Source organism: Canis lupus, chromosome 12, assembly GCF_011100685.1.
Source record: "Canis lupus familiaris isolate Mischka breed German Shepherd chromosome 12, alternate assembly UU_Cfam_GSD_1.0, whole genome shotgun sequence".
Classification (NCBI taxonomy): Eukaryota; Metazoa; Chordata; class Mammalia; order Carnivora; family Canidae; genus Canis; species Canis lupus.
In genome coordinates, this window is record NC_049233.1 from 67,591,052 (window position 1) to 67,618,594 (window position 27,543).

At 38.5% G+C, this 27,543-nt stretch overlaps 1 protein-coding gene and 2 long non-coding RNA genes across 9 annotated transcripts in view; 2 read left to right on the forward strand and 1 right to left on the reverse strand.

Moving 5' to 3' along the window:
- LOC111098395 overlaps positions 1–351 on the forward strand; it is a 46,908-nt gene extending 46,557 nt beyond the window's left edge. Inside the window, exon 7 of the long non-coding RNA XR_005368141.1 lies at positions 39–351. This is a non-coding gene — a long non-coding RNA (uncharacterized LOC111098395). The remainder of the gene's footprint in view (positions 1–38) is intronic.
- Positions 1–27,543, reverse strand: part of CDK19 (cyclin dependent kinase 19) — a 161,891-nt gene that overhangs the window by 10,572 nt on the left and 123,776 nt on the right. For all 7 annotated transcript variants that reach the window (XM_038554949.1, XM_038554944.1, XM_038554945.1 and 4 more), the window contains 6 exons: positions 15,183–15,240; positions 10,554–10,685; positions 6,254–6,397; positions 6,021–6,090; positions 594–666; positions 96–193 (listed from right to left, as the gene is read on the reverse strand). In XM_038554949.1, the coding sequence (XP_038410877.1) occupies positions 96–193; positions 594–666; positions 6,021–6,090; positions 6,254–6,397; positions 10,554–10,685; positions 15,183–15,240 (575 nt within the window). The remainder of the gene's footprint in view (positions 1–95; positions 194–593; positions 667–6,020; positions 6,091–6,253; positions 6,398–10,553; positions 10,686–15,182; positions 15,241–27,543) is intronic.
- LOC119874231 lies at positions 13,362–27,328 on the forward strand. The gene is made up of 2 exons (XR_005368138.1): positions 13,362–13,546; positions 27,215–27,328. It is a non-coding gene; the product is annotated as an uncharacterized LOC119874231 (long non-coding RNA).

A 27,543-nucleotide genomic window follows, 5' to 3' on the forward strand; every position in this document is an offset into this window, starting at 1 on the left:
TGTAATACTGCAGTAACAAGGGCTTCTCTTACTTGCAGCCACCATCCGACACCCCCGACCTGGAGCAAAGAACACAGAACACGTACAATACGTACTCTAATGTTGGCAAGGGGTCCTCCTGAAAATAGGGATCCTGCAAAGCCTGCTCCGAGGTAATTCTTTTGGTTGGATCCATAGTAAGGAGTTTCTGAAGCTAGAGTAACACATAAGAAATTGATAGCACATGGAAAAGACTGCTTATCAATGTTTTGACTTTTGTATTAAGGTCTAGCAGGATTAATATCAGATGCCATTTTGCAGAGCTCACCGTGCTATTAGGACACCACAATCATTTATGTGAAATTGGCAGAAATCATTAGCATGAAGGCCCTTTGAGAATATAATTTTTTTTTTCCTGCTGATAAATCTTTGGAAAAAATTAAGTCTAGAAATCAAGGGTGACATCTTAAAAGAAAAGTATTTAATTTTGCATCAGCCCCCAACAATTTCTTTTCTTTCTAAAGGGAAGGAATAGCTGGTACAATTCCATGTTGAATGGGATGGGGTGGGCCTGTGCTACAGACCCAACTTTCATCTGGAAGAGAAGCACCTACCAGGAGGAACACTTTGCTGTCAGGCTTGACCTTGTGTTTCTCCATGTACTTTATGAGGCTACTGTTGGCGTACCTGCAAGGACATGACAATCACACATCACTGGGAACACTCACGTTTTGTTTTGCTTCGCTTCATTTTTTCAAAAAATGTTCATTTACTTAAGTACAGTTTACACAGTTTGTATTTTTTAATGGAAAGCTCCCAGATTGGTTTTCCCATAAGGTACATGTTTAGGCCATTGTTTTTTCTAATAAAAGAACACATAACTGAAAATTGGTAAATGTGGGAAGAAGCAGGGATTGTTAAACACCACACCTAAGGGTTTCTACTGTCACAGTTGCTTGGGTGCAACAACTAACCATTAGAATTGAAAATGTGAACAACCTAAAATCTAGCAATTCCTTTCCTAGGTACATACTCTAAGAGATTTCTTTGTGCATGTATATCACAGGATACGTGGGCAAGAATGTTCTTAGCTGCATTTCTGTAGTAGAAAAAAACTGTAAACAACACAAATGTCTATCCACTAAAGAATGGATACGTTGTTATATGTTATACAATAGTAAAAATGAGGGACGCCTGGGTGGCTCAGCAGTTGAGCGTCTGCCTTTGGCTCAGGGCATGATCCAGGGATCCAGAATCGAGTCCCATATCAGGCTCCCAACGGGGAGTCTGCTTCTCCCTCTGCCTATGTCTCTGCCTCTCTCTGTCTCTCATGAATAAATAAAAATAAAATCTTTTTTAAAAATAGTAAAAATGAATACAGAGGTTGTGTGGGGAATAAAAGCCAACTGCAGAAGAAAATACAGACTGTAATATAATTTATATAAAGTTCTGAGATATATTAAACTGAAACAGTAATCCATTTAGAGATATGTCCATCTATAGCAAAACCAGAATGAAAAATGCAGAATGATAAATACAAATTCAGAATAATGTTTACCCACTGGGAGGGACATGAACAGGAAGGCAGGGTGCACAGAGCACTTCAGTAATCTTAGTGATGTTTTATTTCTTATGCTGAAGGGTGGGTAGAGGGGTATTCATTTTATTATTCTAAATAGACTATGTATCGTGTTTTTGTTACGTATTTTCTTTCCTACATATGAAAAATTTCACAAAATCTTATGCTGAAGGGTGGGTAGAGGGGTATTCATTTTATTATTCTAAATAGACTGTGTATCATATTTTTGTTACGTATGTTCTTTCCTACATATTAAAAACTTCACATTAAATTTTCACATTTATGGTGGAAAATTTAGAGAATACAGAAAACTATAGAGAAGAAAACTGAAATCACACATAGTCAAGTAAGTCATTCAGTGATTAGAAGAAAAACAAAACAAAACAAAAACAAAACACTGTTGAGATTTTGCTGATTTTTCCTTTGGCATTTTTGCTATGCATCTATGTATGATTCAAACACAGAGGAGTTTTTGTTTTTGTTTTATAAAATCAGCATCATACTGTACAGACTGCCCTCTTTTCACTTAATAATAAACTTCTTTCCTTGTCTACCATTCCCTAAACTACTAATTTGCAGGGGTTGTATATTCCTACTGTTCTTGATGTTGTTTGTTTCACAATAGTTAAGAAATCTGTGTCCTTGTAGGTTAATCTGATCTGCAAGGTGGGGAGACAATGCTGCACAGCAGGTGAGGATCAGAAAGGATTTACCAGTTCGTCAACCCCAGTGAAAGCCTAGGTTCCTCCTCTGAAAGCTGAGGATTATAATCATACCTATCTAATAGCGTTGTTGTTGTTGTGGGGACCATCCGAGAAAGTGCAGCTAAGGGCTTAGCACCATGCCTGACACATAGTAAGTACTTGGCAAGCCATGTGTGACTGTTCTGATTGCTCCCACAGGATAAATTCTTGAATTTCTTAGGTCAGAGGAAAGGGACATTTCAAAGCCATTTTTATGTGCTACAGAACGAACTTTGCTACACAGAGCTGGCCCTAGGACAGGCAGCATGGGTCCCTGAGAGCCTGCATTTTTAGCAGGGTCTCCAGGTGATTTGTATGTAAATTAAAGTTTGAGAAACACTCTGGCTCAGCAGTCACATTCAAGGAAGAGTGCCCATTTTATCATACGCATGCCATCCCTCGGTATGTTCATTCTTAAAATCTTTGCCATGTGTATTAATTTAAAATTTTCTCGGGGCGCCTGGCTGGACCAATTGGTAGAGCATGCAACTGAATCTCAGGGTTGTAAAGTTCGAGCTCCATGATGGATGTAGAGATTGCTTAGAAATAAAATTTAAAAAAAAAATTGGGGCAACCTGAGTGGCTCAGTGGTTGAGCACCACCTTCATGCCAGGGCGTGATCCTGGAGATCCAGAATCGAGTCCCATGTCAGGCTCCTTGCATGGAGCCTGCTTCTCCCTCTGCCTGTGTCTCTGCCTCTCTCTCTCTCTCATAAATAAGTAAATAAAATCTTTTTTTTAAAAATTATTTTTTTTTACATTTTTTTCCCTCCAGTAATGAGGAACATTTTTATTAGCAAGGTAGCTACTAAGTTTGTTAATGGGAAGAAATTTTAAAATTTATGTAGAGGGATCCCTGGGTGGCGCAGCGGTTTAGCGCCTGCCTTTGGCCCAGGGCGCGATCCTGGAGACCTGGGATCGAATCCTGGAGACCTGGGATCGAATCCCACGTCGGGCTCCCGGTGCATGGAGCCTGCCTGCTTCTCCCTCTGCCTGTGTCTCTGCCTCTCTCTCTCTCTCTCTGATGTGACTATCATAAATAAATAAAAATTAAAAAAATAAATAAATAAAGTTTATGTAGAAATGGGAGTTTGTCTACATAAATCTCTTTGGTCTTTATGTTGCATCAACTGATTTCTTGGGTTAACTCTAGATTCTAAGTTATTTGTTTCCATCATAATATCGGATGGAATGTGATATTGAATGCTTATTGGAACAATCAATTTTAAAGTTGACTTAGAGATTTCCTTTTAGTTCCATTTTCACCTTGCCTTCTACTGAGCTAACAAGAGCTGACACTCTGGAAAGATTATAGAAGCTTATATCACTATCCTTCCCAATTCACTTAAGAGGAATTTCGGGGATTCTTTTCATCTGATATAATGAAAGAAAGTTATTTACTTTTTATGTCATTTCAAATGATGCTTTCTGGAATTCTTAAATTATATTTTACTTCAGTGACTGGTATGTATTCTATTAGATTTAGCTAATTTTTAATAAATTCCTTTCATCTTACCCATCACTAGCCTCTTTCATGGGGGTAGAACCGTTTGCATAAGACGTATAGGCTCTTACTGCTGAGCTTTTCCTATTACTTTTCCAACTGAATTTCATTTATCTTTTAAAACTTCTCTCCTTTTATTTCTGGTTACTGTAAACACTATCATTTGATGTGAAAATTTTCCTTTAGTCTTTAAACACTAAGATGAATGTTAAGTGCTTACATTAATTTTCTTCATCTTTTATACTACTAGTATGTCTTCAATTACTTGTACCACTTTCATTAATACACATTTGACAAGTCATTAGTGAGCATGTACTTATGTACCAGGCCCTGGAGACACAGATAATGGTGTATAAAGTCGACATAACCCATACTATCTAGAGGGAGAGGCAGGTAAGTGTTCTAAAGCTAACTGTAGTGCAAAGTCATCAGTGCTGAGAGGAGCAGCAAGGATGTCACAGTACAGAAGGGGACTACCTAACTCAGACCTAGAAGGGCAATCGAGGCCTCAGCAGGCAAGTGATGCCTAAGCCAAGATTGAAAGGATAAGCAGAAAGGAAGTTAATCTGAGAAGTTAGAATGAGTGGGAGGAAAGTATATCGTAGACTAAAGGAACAGCATGTGTAAAAAACCAAAGGTAAAGAAAAAAAAATAAAAAAACTCTGAGGTTTTTAGATTCTTTTTTTTTTTTTTTTAAGATTTTATTTATTTATTCATGAGAGACACAGAGAGAGAGGCAGAGACACAGGCAGAGGGAGAAGCAGGCCCCATGCAGGGAACCCAATGTGGGACTTGATCCCAGGTCTCCAGAATCACAGCTGGGGCTGCAGGTGGCGCTAAACCACTGAGCCATCTGGGCTGCCCAGGTTTTCAGATTCTTAAAGAAATTCATGATGTCCAGGCTATAGAATAAAAAGTAGACAGTGGTTTAGTAGATGATGGTGGTGCAGAAGCCAAAGCTCTGTAAGTCACACTCAGAATTTAGAGTACAGCAAATTAAGAGCAACTAGGAGACCAAACATGATCAAATTTGCTTTTGGCCATGACTGCAGTATAGACAGTGAGTGTGAATGAAGATTGGAGGTCTTCCACTTGGAAGGCCACTGCAGGATCCTAAGTGAGAGAGAGTTGCTGTCTGGACTGTAATGGTGGCAAGGTAGATGGAGAGAAATACAAAGAACTGACTAGATTTACTAATTGTTTGAACCCTGCAGGGTAAAATGGAAGAGAATAGGATAAGAGAAGATCAGGGATATCTCAGGTCTTGGGCTGAAACAACTAGGTGAATCATGGAGTCATTTCCTAAGATAGGAAATACAGCGGGAGGAAGGTGTGGGAGGATAGATGATGAGTTCAGTTTTGGACACTGAACTTGGAAGTGTTTATGGAACATTCACGTTGGGATTCCAGAAGGCAATTAGATAAGTGGGTCTGAAACCTGGGAAAAGAGATCTGAGTCAGATGCAAAAACTGGGAGTTATCAGCGTAATCAGTGGTAAATTGTGGCCAATGAAATCAAAGAAACTGCTTGGGAAAATGTCCAGAGTGTGAGGAGAGTCCAAGACAGAACCTTGAGCAATAGGAGTGCCTTTAAGAGGCAGAGGAAAAACACCCCACCGGGGACCGTGGAAGAGAGAGGCCAAAAATGTGTGGTGCCATTTCCTACCTTTCTTTACCATGCCTGCTTTCATTCTTACATGTCATCCTGTCCTGAAATTTTCCTGTTAAGTTGCCCAAAAGAGAACCCCTTTCACCGTTTCCTCTGGGCTTGCGCATTTACAACAAACCCCTCTCACGCTGTCACCTTTATTCTCTCATTTCTACAATATATACCAGTGTGTTTTACTCGGCTTCTGGGCCATGCGTTCTTCCTGGTTGTCTAACCCAGCATTTCGCTCACCGGTCATTATTCAGATAAAGATAAAAATCACAGTTGTGGCCTTGAACTGAGCCCTCATCATACTAAAACAGGAGAGACCTTTAAACACTATACTGACCCTTAAAATTCTTAGAAGTCTGTAAAATACTACAGTCTAAGCCTGACATGTACATTAGCAACATCTGGAATATCTTCTTTAAATCATGAGCATAATTAATATATTAAAATCTAAAATCTAAATGTCTGGCTTAAACACTAATCTGTATCTGGTTTCTAAAGGATTGATTGAGATATTCCCATTGAAGTTACTACTTATATTTAATATGAAATTACTTACGTTGTTCTTCTAAAGTCTTTCTGAAGTGTGGGGTACTCTGGCATCTTTCTAATATCTTCCCAATCTTTATCTTACAAAAAAATATCGAATATTGTTATAGAAAATAATGTTACTTATATTTAAAAATCTACTTATGTTAGTTTAAAAATAGACATAAAAATAAAATATGCTTTTGAAAAGGAATTATTTTGAAATATGACTCCAATGTTATTTTGAAAAGAAAAATAAATTACCTGCAGGAAACCCCATGACACTAAATATCCGATCTAGTTGATCATGATGAAAGGGATTGCTTGTTTTTATATCTTCCTGACGACAGTGAAAAATAGGTTCTGAAGTCAACAATTCAGCAAATATGCAACCTATTGCCCATATATCTATGAAGGAAGAAAAACAAGTTTTTGTATAGATTTATTTTATTTCTTGGGTTATAATATAATCCCTGAGTATTTTTACAACCTACATATAAAAATAGTTTTCAGTGATGGAATATACAAAGTATGACAACCATATTAAGAAAACATATATATATATATGACATGAAATAGCTGTATCATCACATAACAGATTAAAAGCCAAATATAAAAACATTGATTTGTAAATTTTATAATCAAGATACACTTGGGAAACTCAATTTAGCAAGCAATGAATTTACACCTAGGCAAAAGCTTTTCCCAACCATTGTGAATAATGTAGTTACTGAAGCATTCAATTGATAATTTAATGCAGGTAATACTCATGACCCAATAGACTAAACAATGTCATCATCAGGTATAGTCAGACATTCCTTTAAGGCAGTCAAATGCACAACAATAGATAATAATTTCTGATGCATGAGTGTAGATAGACAGTACAGACCATATAACATGACCTGGAAAAGCTCTACTTTTGTTGGACTACCAATTTCAATTTTTCAACAAACTGTAAGGTCTAGAAGCTGACAAATACAAGTGTCTACAGGTATGGCATGACACCATAGAGACAGATATTATTTGAATATATTCACTTGGATTAAGCTGCTCCAATCCTCTAACACTCCAAGATAAAGTTAGGCATCTTTAAAAGTTTTACTAACTATTTTAAATCACCAGTGATAGATTATTCTATTTGGATTTTACATGTTGAAAAACTGTAATTTTGATTCTAAGACTATAATAATACATTCACAATGCTTTGCCAAATGTACAAGTGAATTGATTTGTGTCTCTCATGAATAAATGAAATCTTAAAAAAAAAAAAAAAAAAAAAAAGAAAAGGACAGAGGCCAGGATCCAGATTCCTCTGAGAACTGCTAGGAAAAAGAACCTTAGTGCAACAAGTAATGTTAAGTTCTGGGATTTCTTGCCTCCTATTAACCTCTAATTTTAAATGGTCATCTGGCTCTTGTATCATCTATACCATTTCTCAGCTCTCATTCCCCTATCAATGATGTGTTCCTCCCTCCCTCCCTCTACACACACACCCGCACACGCACACACACACACGTACGCACAAATGCTATCACTCCTCTTCCCCCCGAAATCACTCCATGAAACTTCGTGATATCAAATCATCAAACTCTTCTTTTATATGCTCTGAATAGAAATAATACTCATTTATGACATGAACCAGGTATGGAGAAGAGTAAGAACAAGGGAATGTGTATGCATTTGTTGTATTTATAATGTCTGCTATGATATGTGAAGCTGGGATGCCTGGGTGGATCAGTGGTTGAGTGTCTACCTTTAGCTCAGGTCATGATCCCAGGGTCCTGGGATTAAGTCCCACATCGGACTCCCCCCAGGAAGCCTACTTCTCTCTCTGCCTATGTCTCTGCCTCTCTCTCTCTCTCTGTCCCTTATGAATAAATAAATAAAATCTTAAAAAAAAAAAAAAAAAGAATATATGTGAAGCCTAAAAATAACTGATTTGGGGATTACTCTTTATCTGTGTCTTTTTTTCTTCCTAATTTCTATCCAGAGTGGCTAAATGCAACTTGACTAAAATTGGAAATTATCTTTATCTGGAAGTTGCAAACTAGTTTAAATTCAATTTTATTGTCCACACCCTGAGGAAATAGGAAATAGAGTTGATTTCCAATTTATACCCAATTATCTTTATTTCTCCCAAAACACCTAATTTTATTTCAATAGAAGAACAGTTAATCAGGAAATATTCAGGGCTCCTGGGTGGTTCAGTCTGTTGAGCATCTGCCTTTGGCTCAGGTTATGATAGCAGGGTCCTGGGATGGAGCCCCACAGTCTTGTCGGGCTCTCTCCTCAGCGGAGATCCTATTTCTCCCTCTCCTTGTACCTGCTGCTCCACCTGCTTGTGCTCTCTGTCAAATAAATAAAATCTTCAAAAAAAAATATTCATAGAATTGTGCTTCTCAAAGTGTGGACTGTCAAAATGTGTGGACCACATACAATAGACTCATGCAATGGCACATATCATAAATGAGACTGACTACACCATGGATTTGTCCTCTAAGAATCTCTGAGAGTGGGACAGGTTTTGGTGGTGAGTCCAAAAAAGTTTGGCTGAATGTGCCTTTTCTGCCTACAAATCTCCCTCCTACATATACTCTGTAGAGACCTTGCTAAGAGCCCAGAGCAGGTGGATTTCTACTGTTACCATGTCCTCGACTCGCTGCCCTGTGCCCTGGGTTATCTCATCATCAGTTCTGCTCTGAGGCACCGCCTGTTACTTCCCAGCTAACAACCCTTTTCTCTGGGTATTTTCAGTCTCTCCCTATCCCCTCGTGCTTTCTGAGATTGTCTAAGAGATTTTACTGTTTTCAGTGGAGAGATCGAACAGAAAAAGCACACATAATTCCAAAAGTTTCAAATGTACAGCTCCTTGGTAAAAATCACTCACTGGGATGTAAGTAGAGTCAGGCTCTGATTTTAACCCCTCATTCTGAGACCATTCTATCCCTTCCATCTGCTTGTATAGTTGTCTTTTCTGTATCCTTCAGATACAGCTGCCATGGTCCGGTCTCAGGTCCATAGCATGGCCCCAGCAGCCTTACTATTGGCTCGGCTGCTAGCAGTAGGGTTGAAGGCCGGTCTCACACTCCCCTACTGTAAACACTCATAGGCTTGTTCACCAACTTAACAGAACCTTTCAGCAATGTTTAAGAAGTATTACAAGATTTCAGCAACTGTGTTGGCATCTCAATCCTTGGACATAGTATAGATGTGTGCTGGGTGTCAGAATTTTGCAGAAACTAGACCTCCTGTTGAATGAGGACATTGCTCACTATATTTTAATCTTTGTTTCTCCTTTTATCCACAAACAGATTAATTATCAGTCTAATCTTTTCAAACATAGGAATTATCTCTGTAGTTCTTGCATGCCACCAGGTTTTTCACAAATTTAACAGAGAAAGGTTACACTCAACTATCTTTAATAATTTTATTATTTAGTGCCTTTATTAAATAGAACTTAACCAAAGCAGCTAAATGTAGTGAAAAATGATAGGAGCCTAATACCAGTAAATGGAAAATTCATCAGAAAGAAATTTTCAAGAAATACACCTAGCAGATTTCGGTACTTACAGAACTAGCCCATCACAGTGACAGTACTATTTACCCTTCTCTATCTTCTCTTTTTACCTCATTTAAAGAAATTTCTAGGGAGAACTTGGTTGGCTCCATAGTTGAGCATCTGCCTTTGGCTCAGGTCATGATCCCAGGATCCTGGAATCGAGTCCCGCATCGGGCTCCCTGCAGGGAGCTTGCTTCTCCCTCTCCCTGTCTCTGCCTCTCTCTGTACGTCTCTCATGCATAAATAAATAAAATATTTTTTAAAAAAAGGAAGAATTCTCTAGGTTTGAGGAGAGCTCTGTCTTCCTGACCCCCCAGTTCATAGCTGGGCCCTCCAAGGACACAGTAGTGATCAGTAGTAAAATCTCTGCTGCCTCTGTTCTGGAGCAGACTTTAAATTCTACAGAGAGTGTGTTTATAACAGATTCTCTTACTCAGTTTTTTTTCACTTACTGAAATGGCAAGATGCTGAGCACAGCTAATCCACCCAGACTCTATTTCCTACTGTAATGAAGAACCCGTCATCCTGATAACAGTAATGGCAGGAGAGAAAAATTAGTCACATTATTTCTTGTTGAGGAAAGAACTGACTGACTTTTCCCACCAGATAGAAGGGGCTCTCTTCAACATCACGCTATATCTGGTTTTCTGTTTTTCTTTTTGTGGAGAAAACAATTCTTACTAAACCTCTCTCCAATTCTTCTTGATCAATGGTAGGCAAGTGGGAAATAAAATCAGTGCGTTATCATTTCCATAGCAACACAACAGGATCAGGTAAGTCTCTTCTCTAACAGGAAATGCTTTCTTCTTTTTAAAGAACCATATTCTCCTACAAAGTTAAAAAGGCTAATCTACCAGAATATAAAATCTAGGGATGCAGAAGACAGGAGGACTTTGACAAAGGGATGGAAGAGTGGTTTTTACAAAACAGCTTCATTATTATTGTACCACTTGGTATTCATGATCATTCAGTGCTACGATCGGAAATCGTCTGAGACTAACTTACCAATTGCCTTTGTATAATGCCTGGCACCAAGCAGAAGTTCTGGAGCCCGGTACCAAAAAGTCACCACCACTGGATCCAGGTCTGCTAATGGCTTTAGAGGAGAATTGAATAATCTGGCAAAACCCATGTCAGCTAGAAAATGAAATAAATTAATATAAAACTCAGTTTGGTATGCTACTTGAACCATGCAAGGTTGATGACAATAGCCATTAGCCTTATAAAGCAACCTTTTACCTCACTTTGCAACCAGGCATCAGATCCTCCCCTTCTGAGGTGGATATTATTATTATTATTATTGTGCCTCTTTTATTGATCAAGAAACTGAAGCTTAAAGATATTCTGACTTGCTCAAGGTCATGGAGTGAGTGAAGACAGTCATAAGTAGAACCTAAGTCTGACTTCAGATCCCCAGCTTTCAGAAACATTAATCATCTTAAATGTTTTATAAAATTGAAATAGTCTGAACATGATTAGTTATGACCTCTGTATGCCTTTGCATCTAAAAACTGACTCTATCTTGGTTTGGTGTGAGCTGCAGTTGGCTTATGGACGCACGAGAGCCAATATGTACATATGTCTTCCCAACTCTGAGTTCAGTGATGTCATGTTGGTGACTTGAAATTGGCTATGATGGGAATATTTACATCATGAAAAACAGCAAATGCTACAAATTGGGGCTTTTTTCCCCCAGGGAGCCACTGTTGTATAATTACCAGCACACTCTATAAGATACCAAGAACCATGTTACCAAGAATATGTATAGGATATGTAAGAGATAATTTGTTATAATTCAGGATTTAACAAAGATCTATACCGAAGGTGATTTAAATATCAGAGGTGTACACAAGTAGCATAAAGAATAGTTATTACTCTAATGAGTTCCTGGAGACTAATTTTCTTAAGATTTCATAAATATAAAAATATATATAAAAAATTTTTAAAAATTAAAAAAAATTTCATAAATAACAAATACTTTTTATCTATCAAGCACTTGATAGAGTTTACAGATGGTTTTCACATATATCATACATCACTTCATCTAATCCTCATTCGAATGCTGGTTCAGTAAACATGTTGTTCCCCACCTCTGAGATGAAGAATCTAAAGCAAACCCAAAAGCAGTTAGATGACTTGCCCAAGGTCATAGGGATAGGAAGTAAAAATACCATGTTATAATTTAGCAGCTATATTCTTACGCATTGATGGGACATCCAGTAGAGATAATACCATGCGCAAAGGAAAAATGGGAAGAATTAAAAAAAAAAACCTCTATAATTTGAAATATATAATATACACAGTATGTTTTCATTGTATAAGGGATAGTAATAATTCCTGTCTATTGTGTGAACTTTAGAGGAATTTCAAACCTTTTCTCAGTAATCACTACTTTAGACATAGGGTAACTGACCTAAACATTACTAATGTTTGTTTTCCTAAAATTAGATGTAAGTGGAACTATTCAATTCAATACACTGCAGTAATAAAATTCAGGTGTGAGTGCTAATTAGACAGTATCAAATGATAGAGAAAAGCAGGAAAAGGCCGTGTCCACCACCAAGGAGCTTACAGGAAGGGAAGGTGACAAAAAACATGGAGTAGACAAAAACCAACAGGGTAATAAGCACTGTAAGGGCCAAAGGCCAGTTGCCAGTGGCTTCTACTAGATTCTATGTCCCTTGAGGGGCAGGCCATGTCTCCTCCCTGGCTTGAGCTGGAACAGTGTTTGGTACACCTCTGTAGCAGTGGACGAAACTGACCGTGGGGCTTAAGCTGGATTTCCCAGGGGGGAGTCACTGTGAACAGTAAGGGGGGATGGCTCAGTGGTTTAGCATCTGCCTTCAGCCCAGGGTGTGGTCTTGGAGTCCCGGGATCGAGTCCTACACTGGGCTCCCTGCGTGGAGCCTGCTTCTCACTCTGCCTGTCTCTCTCTCTCTCTGTGTGTCTCTCATGAACAAATAAATTCTTAAAAAAACCAAAACAAAACAGTAAAGGGGGTTGCAGGCAAGCAAGAGGGTTCCAGGGAAGGCCCGAAGTCTTCAGGCTGCTGGGGCCGGGGAGGCTCAGGTGCAGCTAAGGGCATGATGCGTTTTCCACTGGACTGCGCTTTTGCACTCAAAAAATGACTATTAAAGTGTTAAGCATAGGCATCCGGGCATTACTAGTGTTTAAACAGTAACATACGAGTGAAACAAAATTTATTTATTTATTTATTTATTTATTTTTGAAACAAAATTTAAAAGCAATTTAATCAACTAGATTGACTACTAGACAATTATTTACTATTAAGCTTATTGCTTACTTTTAACCCTGATTTTTATTCCTAATCTTGGACAGCATTACAATTCTCAAACTCTTAACAGGAGGGCAACTAAGGGGCCTGGCTAGAACACAGAATTTATGCTGAGGAGAACTAGAGACATCTGGGAGTGGTAGGGAGAAGACAGGAAGGGCGGGTGACCGGGATAACATGATGACCGGTACAAACAGGGGAGAGTCCAGGATGGTGACCGTGAATCTGGTTTGAAACAATGGAGTAGAGGTTGCCAGCAGCGCATCCGAATAAAGGCAGAGCTTTTGGCGAGGGTGAGAGAAGAGAATCTGAGATTCAGATCTTGAAATGATTTTTATAGAACCCACAATTTTAAGGCCACAACTTATCAGGGCCTTAAAGAAGTAATTGTAGAGGGAGGCCACACCCCTTGCCAGCGCCCAGGGGATCTTGAAACACAAGGCTAATAATAGGAGGAAAAGCCAATGATGAGTAAAATGCAGAAGAGTGAGCAAAAGTGGTGAATGGGAAAAGAGAATTCTGTGATGTCACAGAGACCAAGGGAAAAGACAGTCGTGAAGCCAGACTGGTCACAGACATGAATGACTAAGGCAGTAAAGGTGACTATCTATAGGCGCCAGTTGCTCTGGTGAGACAGAGGTCAGAGGTGACCGTTTGGAGAGCAGTTTCAATGGAATTAGAGGGCAGGTTATAACAAACGAGGGTGAGTAGAACCAGTGGGTGAACACTGTGTGTTCTAGAAGTAAAGGAACAAGGGGGCAGAAAATGAACAAATGGTAAAGAAAACACAATGGATATGAGTAAGGCTTATTCCAGAACTGGGAAGAGGATTACGAATGTTTAAAGGTGAAGAGGAGAAACTAGGGAAGCAGAGAGTGGAGACACAGCAGTGTGAGAGCTTTAGTACAGCAAGATCTTCAGAAGCTGGGGCGGGATGGGGTGGGGTGGCCCAGACGGGACTCAGAAGGGGAGCGTCACTCTTTGTCTGAGATCCCTTCAAAGGCAGCACTGTGCTGGCAGAAAGTGCTCCGTGAGGGTACCGCAGACAGCTTTGATATTGCTAGGCAGCAACGTTTGCAGGGAAAGAGACTTTGGACTTGGAATGCGAGTCCTCCCTTGGAGAGGCCACGTAAGCTGCAACCTCTCCAAAGTCAGCTCCCCTCCTCTGTCATAGGGGTGGTTGTGTAAGTGCATGAGGTAACATGTAATGGCATTTACCACTCTGGGCAGGGAACTGTCTGTGTCACTGTCTCTCACAGGGAGGGCCACCCTCCACCACCCTTTCCCCTTCACCAATATCTAGCAAAAGGTAGGGACTCAAATGCCTACAAGAAAAAGCATAAGGGAGACACAGGAGCAAGTGGGGAGTCGTGGAGGGCCCAGGGGTGGGGTGGGAGGCAAGGGAAGGGAAGTAGCTACTTGGTTCTTAGTGACCACCGACAACATTTTTTTATGATTCTGAATCTCAGTAAACTCAACATAGAGGTTTAAAGAAGGGAAGTTGGCTGAAAACACCTTTTTCTGGAGCCAGACTAGCAAACGAATTGAAGAAGTAGAAGACGGGGCAGCAGGCAGGCTCAGTTGTAGTAGGATGGAATGGATGTGTAGCAGGTCAGCTTAGCACCCTTAGCATGATATGTTCAAACAGCAAAGAAAGCAGATTGATGAGACAAAATTTCTTTTAAAATCTTTCCAAAAATCATTGAGCATTTAGTACATGTAATTTTAGTTCATTTTCTTTAGTTCATTTTCTTCCTAAAAATGTCACAGGTATAAATGATGCCAATTTCTTTTAGAACAACCTTCAGGGTTGCAAAGGAAATTTTAATATTATAGATGAAGTTCCTGCTGGTGCCTTAACTTAAGACCACCAAGTAAGAGAGTCTTATAAACATATGGATTCATTTGGAAAAAACATGTTGGTACCTGGCACAGGCATGCAAGGGGCAGAATAATGGTATCTGGGAAGATGTGTGCTTTAGGTCAGGTGGGAGAAGAGGCATTCAGGAAAAGCTGAGACAAAAGCAAGACTTAGCAGATTATGTTCAGGGTCACTGCGAGACAGTAATCATGGTATAAACACATGCTTGGGTACGATATGGGAATGAAGTTTTTGTGGGCTTGCTTGCCTCAGCTTAGAAACACAGAACCTTATTTGGGGAATAAACCCTCTGAGGAGTTTTATAAACTATCTATCTACACTTCCCAATATATTTTCTAAAAATGCCATGAAGAAGTCATTTTAAAATTAACTACTTAAATACGAATCTTAAAAAAGGGATACCACCTTTGCAGTCATTTCAGTTTCTTAATAAATTATTTTAGAAATAATTACCTACCTATTTTGACTCTCCCCCTTTCAGGACCTTCTCCCATTACTAGGATATTTGCTGGTTTCTAGAAATAAAAATAGAGCATTCAAATTACTATGCTTATTTTGACATGCTCTAAAATGGAAAGAAGTTCTTAAAATATGAAAATATCACTTCTGTATTTTCATCAAAACTGTAATAGAATTTAAGTACCCTCTATATAGTTAAAGCATTTGACATACTTGAAGTCAGCGCTAAATTTCTATAAACATCTTTGCTTTGAAAACATCTTATTTTCAAAATTATATCATACAAATAATTATAAAGAAATTAAAACTATCATTTCTGTATACCCCACAAAAGTAACAATAATTTTTTAAAAACCTGCACATATTATAGACTGTCCAGTTGCTGCCTACGACAGGTTTTGTGGCTGCAAATTTTTATGTAAAATATCTAACCACAACATCACTGTATTCATTTACATGAATCAAATGGAATACTCCTTGCTAAATATTTCTAAACTACTATAGGAAATACAATCAACATACAACAGACTCTATTATTAAAATACATATGCGTTTTCATGCAAAAGTGAGAAATTCCAAATATGATTTCAAGACATAGGAAAGTAAAAACCAAGGCTAATATAGAGCTATATAAAGAAAAAACAGGTTGCAAATGTATCCACTCCAAGTAAGTCATCCTCACTTGTAGATATTTGGAAACAGAGGAGCAGTAGAACAGGCTTTTGGGCAAGTCAGTCTCCTCTGTAAACTATTTATGGAGAAAATGTATGATTCATTTATTCAATCAATGAATATATTTTTAGTGTCTTCCCGGGACAAAAAACATTAACGTTTAAGAGGAAATACAAGCGCATGATGAACCAAATTCCTAACCTCCAGATGCTTGTTACATAAAGTAGAAAGAAAAAACAGGAGCTTTGAATCATATTAGAAGCTAATGCTATGTGTGAGTTATGGAGAGGAGTGAGGTCTTGAGTTAAGAGGTTAAACCAGATTACTTTTAGATCCCTTCCAATTTGCTGGCTCTTTTTAAAGTTTCAATGAAAACAACAGTACTTAAAAAACAAAGCAGTTCAAAGGAGGAAGTGATTAACTAGAGTTTCCATTGTTGAAGGAAATACTCCTTGGAGGTGAGGGCAAGGGTGGTGTCCCTTATCCAGGTCTTGAATGAATAGGAACCAGCATGGCAGAGCAGAAAGGCAAGAGAAAGAGAACCATAGGAGGTGAAAAAGGCTACGAAAGAGAGGCTTAGGAGACAGTAACCTGGACAGAACTCTGGTCAGAAAACAGAAGACCCCTGTTGGGGGCAGTAAAATGAACCTAGACTCTGGACAGTCTTAAATGCCAGGTGAAGTAATGTGACCTTTATATGACAGGCCATGAGATGATAGGAGAGGGGCAAGTATCAGGACTAGGCTTTGTCCAAGGTCTTCTCGGCTGAAACAGAGAGGTAGGTATGGAGCTGAGTGACACTGTAAAGTAAAAATTAACAGACTTTGTGACTAGTTGAAGTCAGACAAAGAGTAATCAAAATTTCAGCAAGATTTTGAGTTTCTGCACCTGGAAGAATGATGGTGCCTTTATTATGGAAAAGTTATGAGAGGTACTGGCTAGGGAGGGGGAACAGTGTGAGATGCCCAAGTTACACTAGCCAAGGGAGTGGAAATAAGAAGATTTGATTTGAAAGTTACCGTCCCTGGAGTATGATGACTGAAGAAGACATGAGACAAAATTAGTTTATCACAGTGGAAAGAGAAAACAGCAGTAGACAAAACCCAAGCCGTCAAGATTCAAGTTTGAAAACAATTTATCAAAGATCTATTATAGATAAAATATCGTGCTGTAGACTTTCTGGAAAGAAAAAATAATAAGATACGAAGCACTGACTTCTAAGAGCTTTAAAATCTAGTAGGGGAAGACAGGCAAACTGCTTTTTAGAATATCAGGCAGGTTATGAAAGGTACCAAAATAATCCAAAAGAAAGTAGAAGTAAAAAAGTTAAGGATAAGGGCAGAAATCTAGGAATGAGATAGTGTTTATGAAGCCTCTGGGACAACTAATATAAGAGAAAATAAACATGGAAAATAACCAAATAAAAAAAAATAAATAAATTAAAAAAAAAGAAAATAACCAAATAAACATGGCAAATTACAAGAATGACCATAAATACAGGTCCAATGGAGGTTAGAAAGATAAAAGACCCCTACAAGAACTCCGTATCAACTAATTTTAGAATGTCTAGAAAATAGACAAAATTGGGAATATGTAACCTACTAATTGACTCAAAATGAATTAGAAAAACTTAAGAAACCAATAAGTGCTAAATAAATTGAAATTATAGTTAAAAATCTTGTACCAAGAAAACACTAAACCCCAAATGATCACAGTAGCAAGTTCTCCAAATTTTCAGTGAACAGCTTGTTCAATCTTATTCAAGCATTTGCAGAGAACAGAAAAAGAGGGAATGTTCCCAATACATTCTAGAAGGCCAGTATAATTTTGGTAGCAAACTCAAAGCATGAGAAAGAAAAATTTCAGGCCAACCTCATGAATATAGATACAAATACTTATGAGCATACATACAAAACTATATTTTTAAAAGATTTTATTTATTTATTCATGAGAGATACACACAGAGAGAGAGAGAGGCAGAGACACGGGCAAAGGGAGAAGCAGGCTCCATGCAGCAAGCCCAAAGTGGGACTCGATCCCAGGTTTCCAGGATCAGGCCCTGGGCTGAAGGTGGCGCTAAACCGCTGAGCCACCTGGGCTGCCCTACATACAAAAATATTAAACAAAGTATTATTAAGTCAAAGACCATTAACAGGAATCCCAGGATGGCTTAACATGAGAAACCCTATATATATCCATCACCATATTTATATATTAAAGAAGAAAAATGATATAATTATCTTGATAGAGGCTGAAAAAGCAGTTGATAAAATTTAAGATCCATTCATGATAAAACCTCTCAGCAAGTTGGACTAGAAAAGTACCTCCCTAACCTGATAATGGGTATGTATCAAAAACTGAGAAGTAACATTGGAAGCATGCCCTCTAAAATCGGGACTAATGCAGGGATACCTATCATTACAGCTTCTAAAATCAACATTGCACTGTAAGTCTAGTGCTATAAAACAATAATTACAGGGATATGGATTGGAAAGGCAGAAACAAAATTATTGTTATTTGCAGATGACATAATTATTTACACAAAAACTCTAAGTATTTAGAAATAAATTATTAATAGTAGGAGAGTTTAGTAGGATATTTGCCTGACTGAACAATATGAAAAAGTCAACTGCATTTCTATATTATCAACAAAAAAAAAAGGAGGAAATAAAATTTTCAAAGGCAGAATTTCTATAGCAATAAAAAAACACTATAAGGTACCTAAGAATAAATATAGTAAAGGATATACAAGATTTTTATACAGAAAATCTTGAAACTTGATCTTAAATGACATTAATAAGTTCTAAATTAAGAGGCCATATTTACAGGTAAGAAGACTCTATAAAGACATCAATTCTCCCCATACTTATCTGTAAATTCAATGCAATTTCAATAAAAATTCCATCAAAGTTTCATGTGTGTGTAACTTGAATAGCTGGTTTTAAAATGTATGTAGGGGATCCCTGGGTGGCGCAGCGGTTTGGCGCCTGCCTTTGGCCCAGGGCGCGATCCTGGTAGACCCGGGATCGAATTCCACATCGGGCTCCCTGCGTGGAGCCTGCTTCTCCCTCTGCCTGTGTCTCTGCGCCTCTCTCTCTCTCTGTGACTATCATAAATAAATAAAAATTTTTAAAAAAATTTAAAAAGATAAATAAAATGTATGTAGAAAATAATGAAATGAAATAATAAAATAATAAAATAAAATAAAATAAAATAAAATAAAATAAAATAAAATAAAATGTATGTGGAAGAGCAAAGACCTAAGGATGGCCAAGATACTCATGAAGAGCAAGGGATAGGGGATGATGAGAAGAATCTGGCTCAAAATAGGACATCAAGATTTATTTTAAAGCCATATTATAATGAAGACAGTTTGATACTGGTACACAGAGAGTCAAACAGATCAATGGGATAGAATACAGAGCCCAGATGGAACCATGACACTGGGAGAAGAACTTCAGATCAGTGGAAAAAAGAGGAACCATTCATTATATGGTGTTGGCACAACAGGTCAGTCAAATGGGAAAAAATAAATAAAATCAATGCTTGCCTCATACCATACACACAAAAATCTCAAGCAGATTAAGGATTTATTTTTGTTTTGTTTTGTTTTTGTTTTTGGTGCTGAAACCCGAGATCGAACCAAGATTAAGGATTTAAACATGAAAAGCAAAACTTTTAAATTATGGTGTTGGGGGGAACATAGAGAATATCTTTTTGACTTTAGGTAGGAAAGAATTTCTTGGGATCCCTGGGTGGCGCAGCGGTTTGGCGCCTGCCTTTGGCCCAGGGCGCGATCCTGGAGACCCGGGATCGAATCCCACGTCGGGCTCTCGGTGCATGGAGCCTGCTTCTCCCTCTGCCTATGTCCCTGCCTCTCTCTCTCTCTGTGACTGTCATAAATAAATTAAAATGTTCAAAAAAAAATTTAAAAAAAAAAGAATTTCTTAAGATACAAAAGATAATCATCAAAGGCTGATAAATCTATTAAAATAACTTTCAATCATCAAAAATGAAGAAAATAACAAGACAAAGCACAAACTGGCAGAAGTATTCCCAATACATATAAGTAATAAAGATTTTGTATCCAGAATAAAGAACTCCCACAAATCAATATAAAAACAACTTAATAGAAAAATGGGCAAAATGTCCGAACAGGCATTTAACAAAAGAAGAAACATTTAACCACTATGAAGATGCTAAACCTCATCAATAATGAGAGAAATGCAATTAAGATCACAATGAGATACCACTTTACCCCTAGGATATTGATTAAAAATTGAGAACTGTTGAGTAGGAAGTGGGTCAAAGGGAACTCCAATACATTGTTGGTAGGAGAGTAACTTGGTACAAATTCTTTGGAAAACAATTTGGCACCATCCTGCAAACCTGAACAATTGCATACCCTTCAACCCAGTAATTCCATTTTTAGACGCACTAGAGAATGTTCATAGCAGTACAGGTTGTAATACAAAAAAATCTGGATACAACCCAAATTTCCAGCTAATAGAAAAATGGAGAAATTAATCGTGGTAGAATCATACAATGAATTTTAAAACAGCAGTGAAAATTCTGAGGTTACTTAATAAAGGTAAAAAAAAGTTCAAATCTTAGAAGCATTATGTTGAGTAAGAAAAGCAAGTTTAGAAAACTATATACAGTAGAATGCCATTTTCATAAATCTTAAAACCAAGCAAATCTAAAGAATATACAGTTAGGCACACATACAAATGTGATAACCTGTATTTTAAAAGGAGTGAATAATGGATTCAAAATTTAGGATATTTGTTACTTCTTGAGGAGGCAAGAGGATAGGATGGGATGGGGGGGAACGTATACAGAAGCAAGCTATTGATAATGTTCATTACTGAGGTAAGTGACAGGCTCTTGACTGTTATGCTTTGTAAGGTACATAATGTTCAAATACTCTTTTGTATATGTCATATATGAAGACAATAAAGACAAAAAAATAAAGCAAGGAATGGGGATATGCACTGCTGGAAGGGTGTTGCTTTCAACAATAATACACACTATATTTAAATTGCTCAGAGAATGGCTCCTGGAGAAGGTAACTTTTGGGAGAAGATCTGAAGAAATAGAGTAATTAACGGTTTAGCGCCGCCTTCAGCAGTGTGATCCTGGAGACCTGGGATCAAGTCCCACTTTGGGCTCCCTGCATGGGGCCTGCTTCTCCCTCTGCCCCCCTCTCTCCCTCTCTCTCTCTCTCTCTCTCTGTGTCTCTCATGAAAGAATAAATAAAATCTTAAAAAAAAAAAAAGACTTTTGGGATCCCTGGGTGGCTCAGCGATTTGGCGCCTGCCTTCAGCCCAAGGTGTAATTCTGGAGTCCTGGGATCGAGTCCCATGTCGGGCTCCCTGCATGGGGCCTGCTTCTCCCTCTGCCTGTATCTCTGCCTCTCATTTTCTCTGTGTCTCTCACGAGTAAGTAAAATCTTAAAAAAAGAAAAGAAAAGAAAAGAAAAGAAAAGAAAAGAAAAGAAAAGAAAAGAAAAGGAAGAAAAGAAAGAAAAAGAAAAAGAAAAAGAAAAAAGGAAAGAAAGAAAGAAAGAGAAAGAAAGAAAGAAAGAGAAAGAAAGAAAGAAAGAAAGAAAGAAAGAAAGAAAGAAAGAAAGAAAGAAAGAAAGAAAGAAAGAAAAAAGTAATCAGCCACTGGAATCTAAGGAAAGAAAGTCTAGGCAAAGGGAAGGGGAACTTGAAAGGTTTGAGACGAGCTCGCCTGCTGAACTGGAGACTTGCTAGGGAGACCGTTGGGCATTGGGAAGCACAGAATAAGGCACTGATGATTCCAAAGAGAGGGAAACCCAACAGAGGGCTTGCCTGCTGTTCCTGATGGTTCTGCTTTTGGCACAAGTCATTTGAGAGCCGAAATTGGTAAATTCTTGAGCACCGCCTGGCCTGTGCTCTGAGAGTAGATGAGGGCTCCTACAAGATTTGCAGAAGGACACGGTCATGATGTAGAGCAGTGAGGAGAAACCCTGGTGAGCTAGCAGGCTAGCTAACCAGAGAAAGAGCAAGAGGTCAATGTGGCTGGAATCAATGTGACAGGAAGAGAATTAGCACCAGGGGAGCAGTAGAGAGGTAAGGTGCAGATGCTGGTGGCGTGGGGCGGGTGGGGTGGGGGAGATGTCAATCATACAGAATGATGCAGGAACTTGGAAAGACCAGTCCTTACATGACTAGAATTAGCATCATTTTATTATATATTATCAATCTTGCCATAATTTTTATAGGTCATACAATATAGATTTTGGCATTTTGCCAAATCTCTGATAGCAGGATATTGGAGAGACTATCATTTTCTCACAAAATCATATATTTCTGTAATGTTTGGTTTTGTATTTTGGGGTATTATTTCTCACCAGAGAAATTGTATTGTTTTTAAATAAAAATAAATAATGCTGAGAGGAATAAAGGAAGGTTAGAGAAAAAAGAGCCAAGGAGAAAAGCTGTGAAGGAGCAACCAAGTTAAGAAAACAGCACAGGGTTCTAGAAGCTAAGGGAACTTAAAGAGGAAGAGGTGGTATTTAGGTGCAATAGAATGAAAAGATAGGAAGAGGCAACTTCTGTCCATTTACAGAAGAAGCCAGACACAGTAAATGAGACCCAAATACGTCAAAAGAAGGTAAAGGCAGAATTAGAATTTTGTAAAATTATCAAATTATCAAATAAAGCACCTTACATACCCTTTGCTACATTACTTGTAATTCCTAAATTTTTATCTTAAATCCTTTCAAAATAAACCTGTAAGATAAAAATACAACGTATGGGATAGGGGAGCAAAGTCGCTTCCTATAAGAAATGAAAATAGATTATGAGCATTTGAATGGGAGAAAAGCCGTGGGCTGGTCTTAGATCACTGTGAGCTAACTCTCACAAGTTCCCGCAGTCATGCTATGTAGACACACAATATGAGTACCACAATGGAGTGAGATTACAGAGAGAGAGAAGAGTCTAGCTGTACTGAAGTTTTTGGGTTTTTTAAAAAGATTTTATTTATTTATTTGAGAGAGACAGAGATAGCAACAAAGAGCATGAGCCAAGGAGGAGAGGGAGAAGCCTGAGAAGCAGGCTCAATTCCAGGACCCTGGTATCATGCTCTGAACCACCCAGGAGCCCCTGTACTGAAGTTTGTAAAGAATACCTTTTATAGGGACACCTGGGTGGCTCAGTGGTTGAGGGTCTGCCTTCAGCTCAGGGCTTGATCCTGGGGTCCTGAGATCGAGTCCTATATTGGGCTCCTTGCAGGGAGCCTGCTTCTCCCTCTGCCTGTGTCTCTGCCTCTTTCTCTCTGTGTGTCTCATGAACAAATAAAATCTTAAAAAAAAACAAAACAAAACACTTTATATAAGATACTTGAAGCCTATGGAAGCTCTAGGTGTGGGGTCCCCCTGTAGAGCCTGAGTTGATGGCAGAGGCAATGAGGGCAATTTAGGGGAGCAGGGGCTATAAGCTCCCTTGTACAACCTAAGAAAGGAACCCAGAGCTTGGGCAGTATCCACAGAAGGGCTCCTATAGTCAAGTTAAGATCTAGAATTGCATGGGAAGTCGTTTTTAAACATGCACCCCTTAACTGGGGTTACATGTTCCCGCCTACTACCCAGGCCAAGTAAATGAATGTTAAGGTCACAAGATAGTTGGTATTTCAAAATAACAATTATAACAACAAAATAAATGCTATAACCACCAGTACGATGCATTTACCCTTTCAAAGCATTCTCATATCAATCATATTTCCTTTTTCTTAACGGAAACACTCAAGGGCCTACAGGTCTGGGGCAAGGCTCAGAACTGCACCTGATCCTCAAGGTTCCAAACCGAGTCATATTTACAGATATTATGTTTAATTTTCAAAAGACTTTGGTAGGGACTCATTTAAGTGAAAGTACATGCTTTAAAAAAAAAATTAAGGCAACTGCAGCTCATGTGCACGCACGCACACCCACACATACCTGAAAGAAGGAAGAAAGGATACCAAAATTGTTCTGACCTACTTACATCCCAATTAACACAGACTATGCTTTACTAAAACTCCTCTTACTGGGAACACAAAATGCCAGCTGTGAAAGAAAGTGATACTGCTGGGTTTGCACACTTTTGTTACCATAGAAACAGCAGAAATGGCAGGAGTTGGATGCCTCGCATTTAAGTTATCAGCAATAAAATCGGATAGACAAATCAAGGCTGCAGGGTTCATTTTGGTTAAATTATATTTTAAAGGCAAAAGTCAGGGAAATCATGTGATAAGCAATATGATTACTTAGGGACTATTCTTGAAATATCTGCATTTTAGCAGAATTTAAGTAATTCTTGACATTCACGATGCTTTACATGTACTTCAGATTTGCTTTTTCCTTCTGCGGAATCCATTTTTTTCCACAGGGTTAAATTTATTTTAGTTAATTGGCACCTCATAAAAGAACAGCCTAAAGATACACAATTATCCTACTACATTTCCTTTGCACTCCCCACCCCAGGACATTTGGAACAAAAGTATGAAGCCACAAGATGACTCTTAGCAGCACCAATAAAGAAGACAGGAAAAAGACGAAATTGTCTCTAATCCTGAGTAATCGGGATAAAACCAATCAGAATATCAATCAGACTAGTTTCTGAACAATGAATAGTGCTGGCCTAATATTGATGGCTACAACGATTCTTTTATTTAAACACAGTAGTGGCACAACTCTCCTCACATTTGATACAGAAGTACATTCCCAGGAGAAAACCCTCAGTTCATGTTCCTTTTTATACTGTTCTCTATTGTTCACCTTGAACAAAAAGGATTCTGTGTTGTGACAAATTGAGCAAAGCACTCAGAGTGAGATATGTGTGCATTTTTTTTCCTTAGCAAACACAACAGTCATTTGCTAAGAGCATCAGTTTCTCATAACTGTTTATCCCTTAAAATAGCCTCATTGATAGTAGAGGATTTAAAAATATAGAGAATCTGTCATTGTGACTGGAACCTCCCAAAGGGCAAGGAAGATACTTCTGTTACCACTTTTTGTATCTGCTGAAATCTGGGGACATAGTATTTAATAAATATTTACTGGATGAATGAATAGAAATTGTCAATGGCTGGTACTTAGAGTCCTTTGGTAGGCAAGTTATCAATTTTATTTTAATTTTATTTTTAAAGATTTTATTTGACAGAGAAAAGAGGTAGGCGGAGCAGCAGGCAGAGGAAGAGGGAGAAGCAGACTCCCCGCTGAGCAGGGAGCCTGATGTGGGACTGATCCCAGGACCCTGAGCCACCCAGGCACCCAGTTTTCAATTTTAAAAGAAGTTGCAGAGTGTCTGGCTGGCCCAGTTGGTAGCGCATGTGACTCTTGATTGTCGGGTTGTGCGGTCAAGCCCCACGCTGGGTGTGGAGATCACTTAAAATAAAATCTTTAAGAAAAAATACAAACAAAAAATTTTCAAAGTTGCAAGAAACTAGAGTCAGCACTTACCCCAAAATATGCCAAACTCACTTCTGAATACGGGTATCCCCTGCTTGCCAAATGTTCCATCACACTCTACGTTTACAAAAGACCTGCATTAATACCTACTTTTTCCAACTGAATAAAGTAAGAAGAGGATTTTTGCTTTTATGGAATAAAGGGTGAAAGGTGAAAATCGGGTTCAGCATTTGTTTTGCAGCAGTGGTTATGGAGGCAGCGCATCCTGGGCAGCGAGAGTGGCCTCACCAAGCTCCCTCCCCGGGACCACACTCAGCATCAACCTGCCATAGTTTTCAACTATGAGCATCCGGGCTTTCTCTGGATTTATTTTGTGCATCTGTTAGCAAGATGTATTGTACACCATCAGAAAAGCCTGAGAGAGGTTATTTTTGGGGTCTGGGAAAGCTCAAAAACTTTTCCATGTAAATTAATGGTTACCATTTCTTCACTTTTACTCCTTTTCAGCCTACAAAAGATTTCATGGGAACACTCTACTTTCAGACAGTGGGAAAGACCTTTAGAGGTTTTTTTAAAAAAATTTTAAGAATCCTGATTTTAGTTTATTCTAGAGTTTCAGCAACCACCCATATGCTAATGACGCTCAAATCTATAACCACAGGTCTCTAACCTTCTGGATAGCTTAGAGTTACGTCAATGGTCCGCTGGTTGTCTCCACAATCATCTCAACTTGTTCAAACTGAATTTTTACTGCCTCTTTTTCTGGTATTCCCTTTTCAGCCAATCAACAAAAGCAGAGGCCCGAACACCCTGTCCTTTATCCCTCAAATCTAATCCTCAGATCTGATTAGCGTACTTCCTAAATATTTAGCTACTGTTTCCCTTCCTGTCCATCTTGATTACCTCTGCCAGGCCTTCATCAATTCTCAACCAACTGATTACAACAGCCAGATGAAGCTGCTCTCCTGGCGCCCTCAAAACAATATCCCAGTCTGAGTGGTCTCTCTCAAGCAAAAACCTGACCAGCTCAGCTGCAGTTGGCCACAGGAAAATTCCATGCTTCTACACAAGAGAGTGAAGAATCACCACATCCGGTCCCTACTTTTCTACTTCTTCTCTCATTATTTCTGGCTTGGCTCCAGTGATAACCAACAGGCTTGCAGTTTCTCACTCCTCGCCCTTAATCATGCTGTCTCCTCTGCCTCGGATGCAGCCCTCACCTCCTCCTCCTTTCACCTTATAAATTCCTACTCCTCCTTTAGATTTAGAGAGCCCCCATCCCAACGGCTCAGGTGTCCTCCTGTGCTCAGTACCTTATGCATGGCTGATCCCTGACTATACCTCATCATGTGTTTTTAAAACCTTGTTATATTATAATGATCCGTTTGTGTAGCTTCCCCATCATGCATTCATTGAGGGGAGGGATTATATTTTATGTATCTTTGTGGTCCCGGTCCCTAGCATAGTGCCTGGTACATATTAGGAGGTCAAAATATGTTTGCGAAGCAAATATTCTGAGTCTGTGAACAGGCACTTCCTCCACAGAAATCCAGTTATAAATGAATAATCCAGTTAAAGTGACAATTAGGTTCCATAGCTCTGTAAGTGTCACCCTTAGCTGGATTGTGGGTAAAATAGGCCTTTGTATTCAGAGAACCTAACCACTGTTTAAAGTGCTGTTTCTAAGCAAAAATGTCTCCTTAGTTCAAAATTATTTATCTACAGCTAGATGCAGGCTATCTGTAACTCAGAAACAGTCTACAATATTAAATGTTGTGATTCATTTCATCTTACCTTAAAATGGTCTAGAGGTATCTGTAATAGGTTAATCTGAATAACCTATGTTAATCAAGCTTCGGTGTTCAGGAGTAAACAATGCCTGCCAACCCAGCACCGCACAACAGTTAACAATACATTTCTTTGTTTTTGTCTTTTAGGAGTGGTTACAGGCCTGGACAGCAGAGATAAGGTTTTCTTTTCTCTAACAAGAGCCAATAAAAAGCAACCATTATTAAAAAAAAAAAAAAAAAAAAAGCTTAATGCAAGACAAACACAGGTATCTAGAAGGCTATTTACCTAACTCAACTGCAAGGTCGCTAAGAGTATAATCAAGATAAATCCCACACTGATGGCAATGCCAGGACTAATGCTACAAAGACATTCAGATTTTATCTTACTCATTAACGAGTACAATCTGTCCTCAGAGTAGCAATGCTGGTAGAAAGCAGTTTTCTATTTCTATTTGGGACATTCATATTCAAATAAA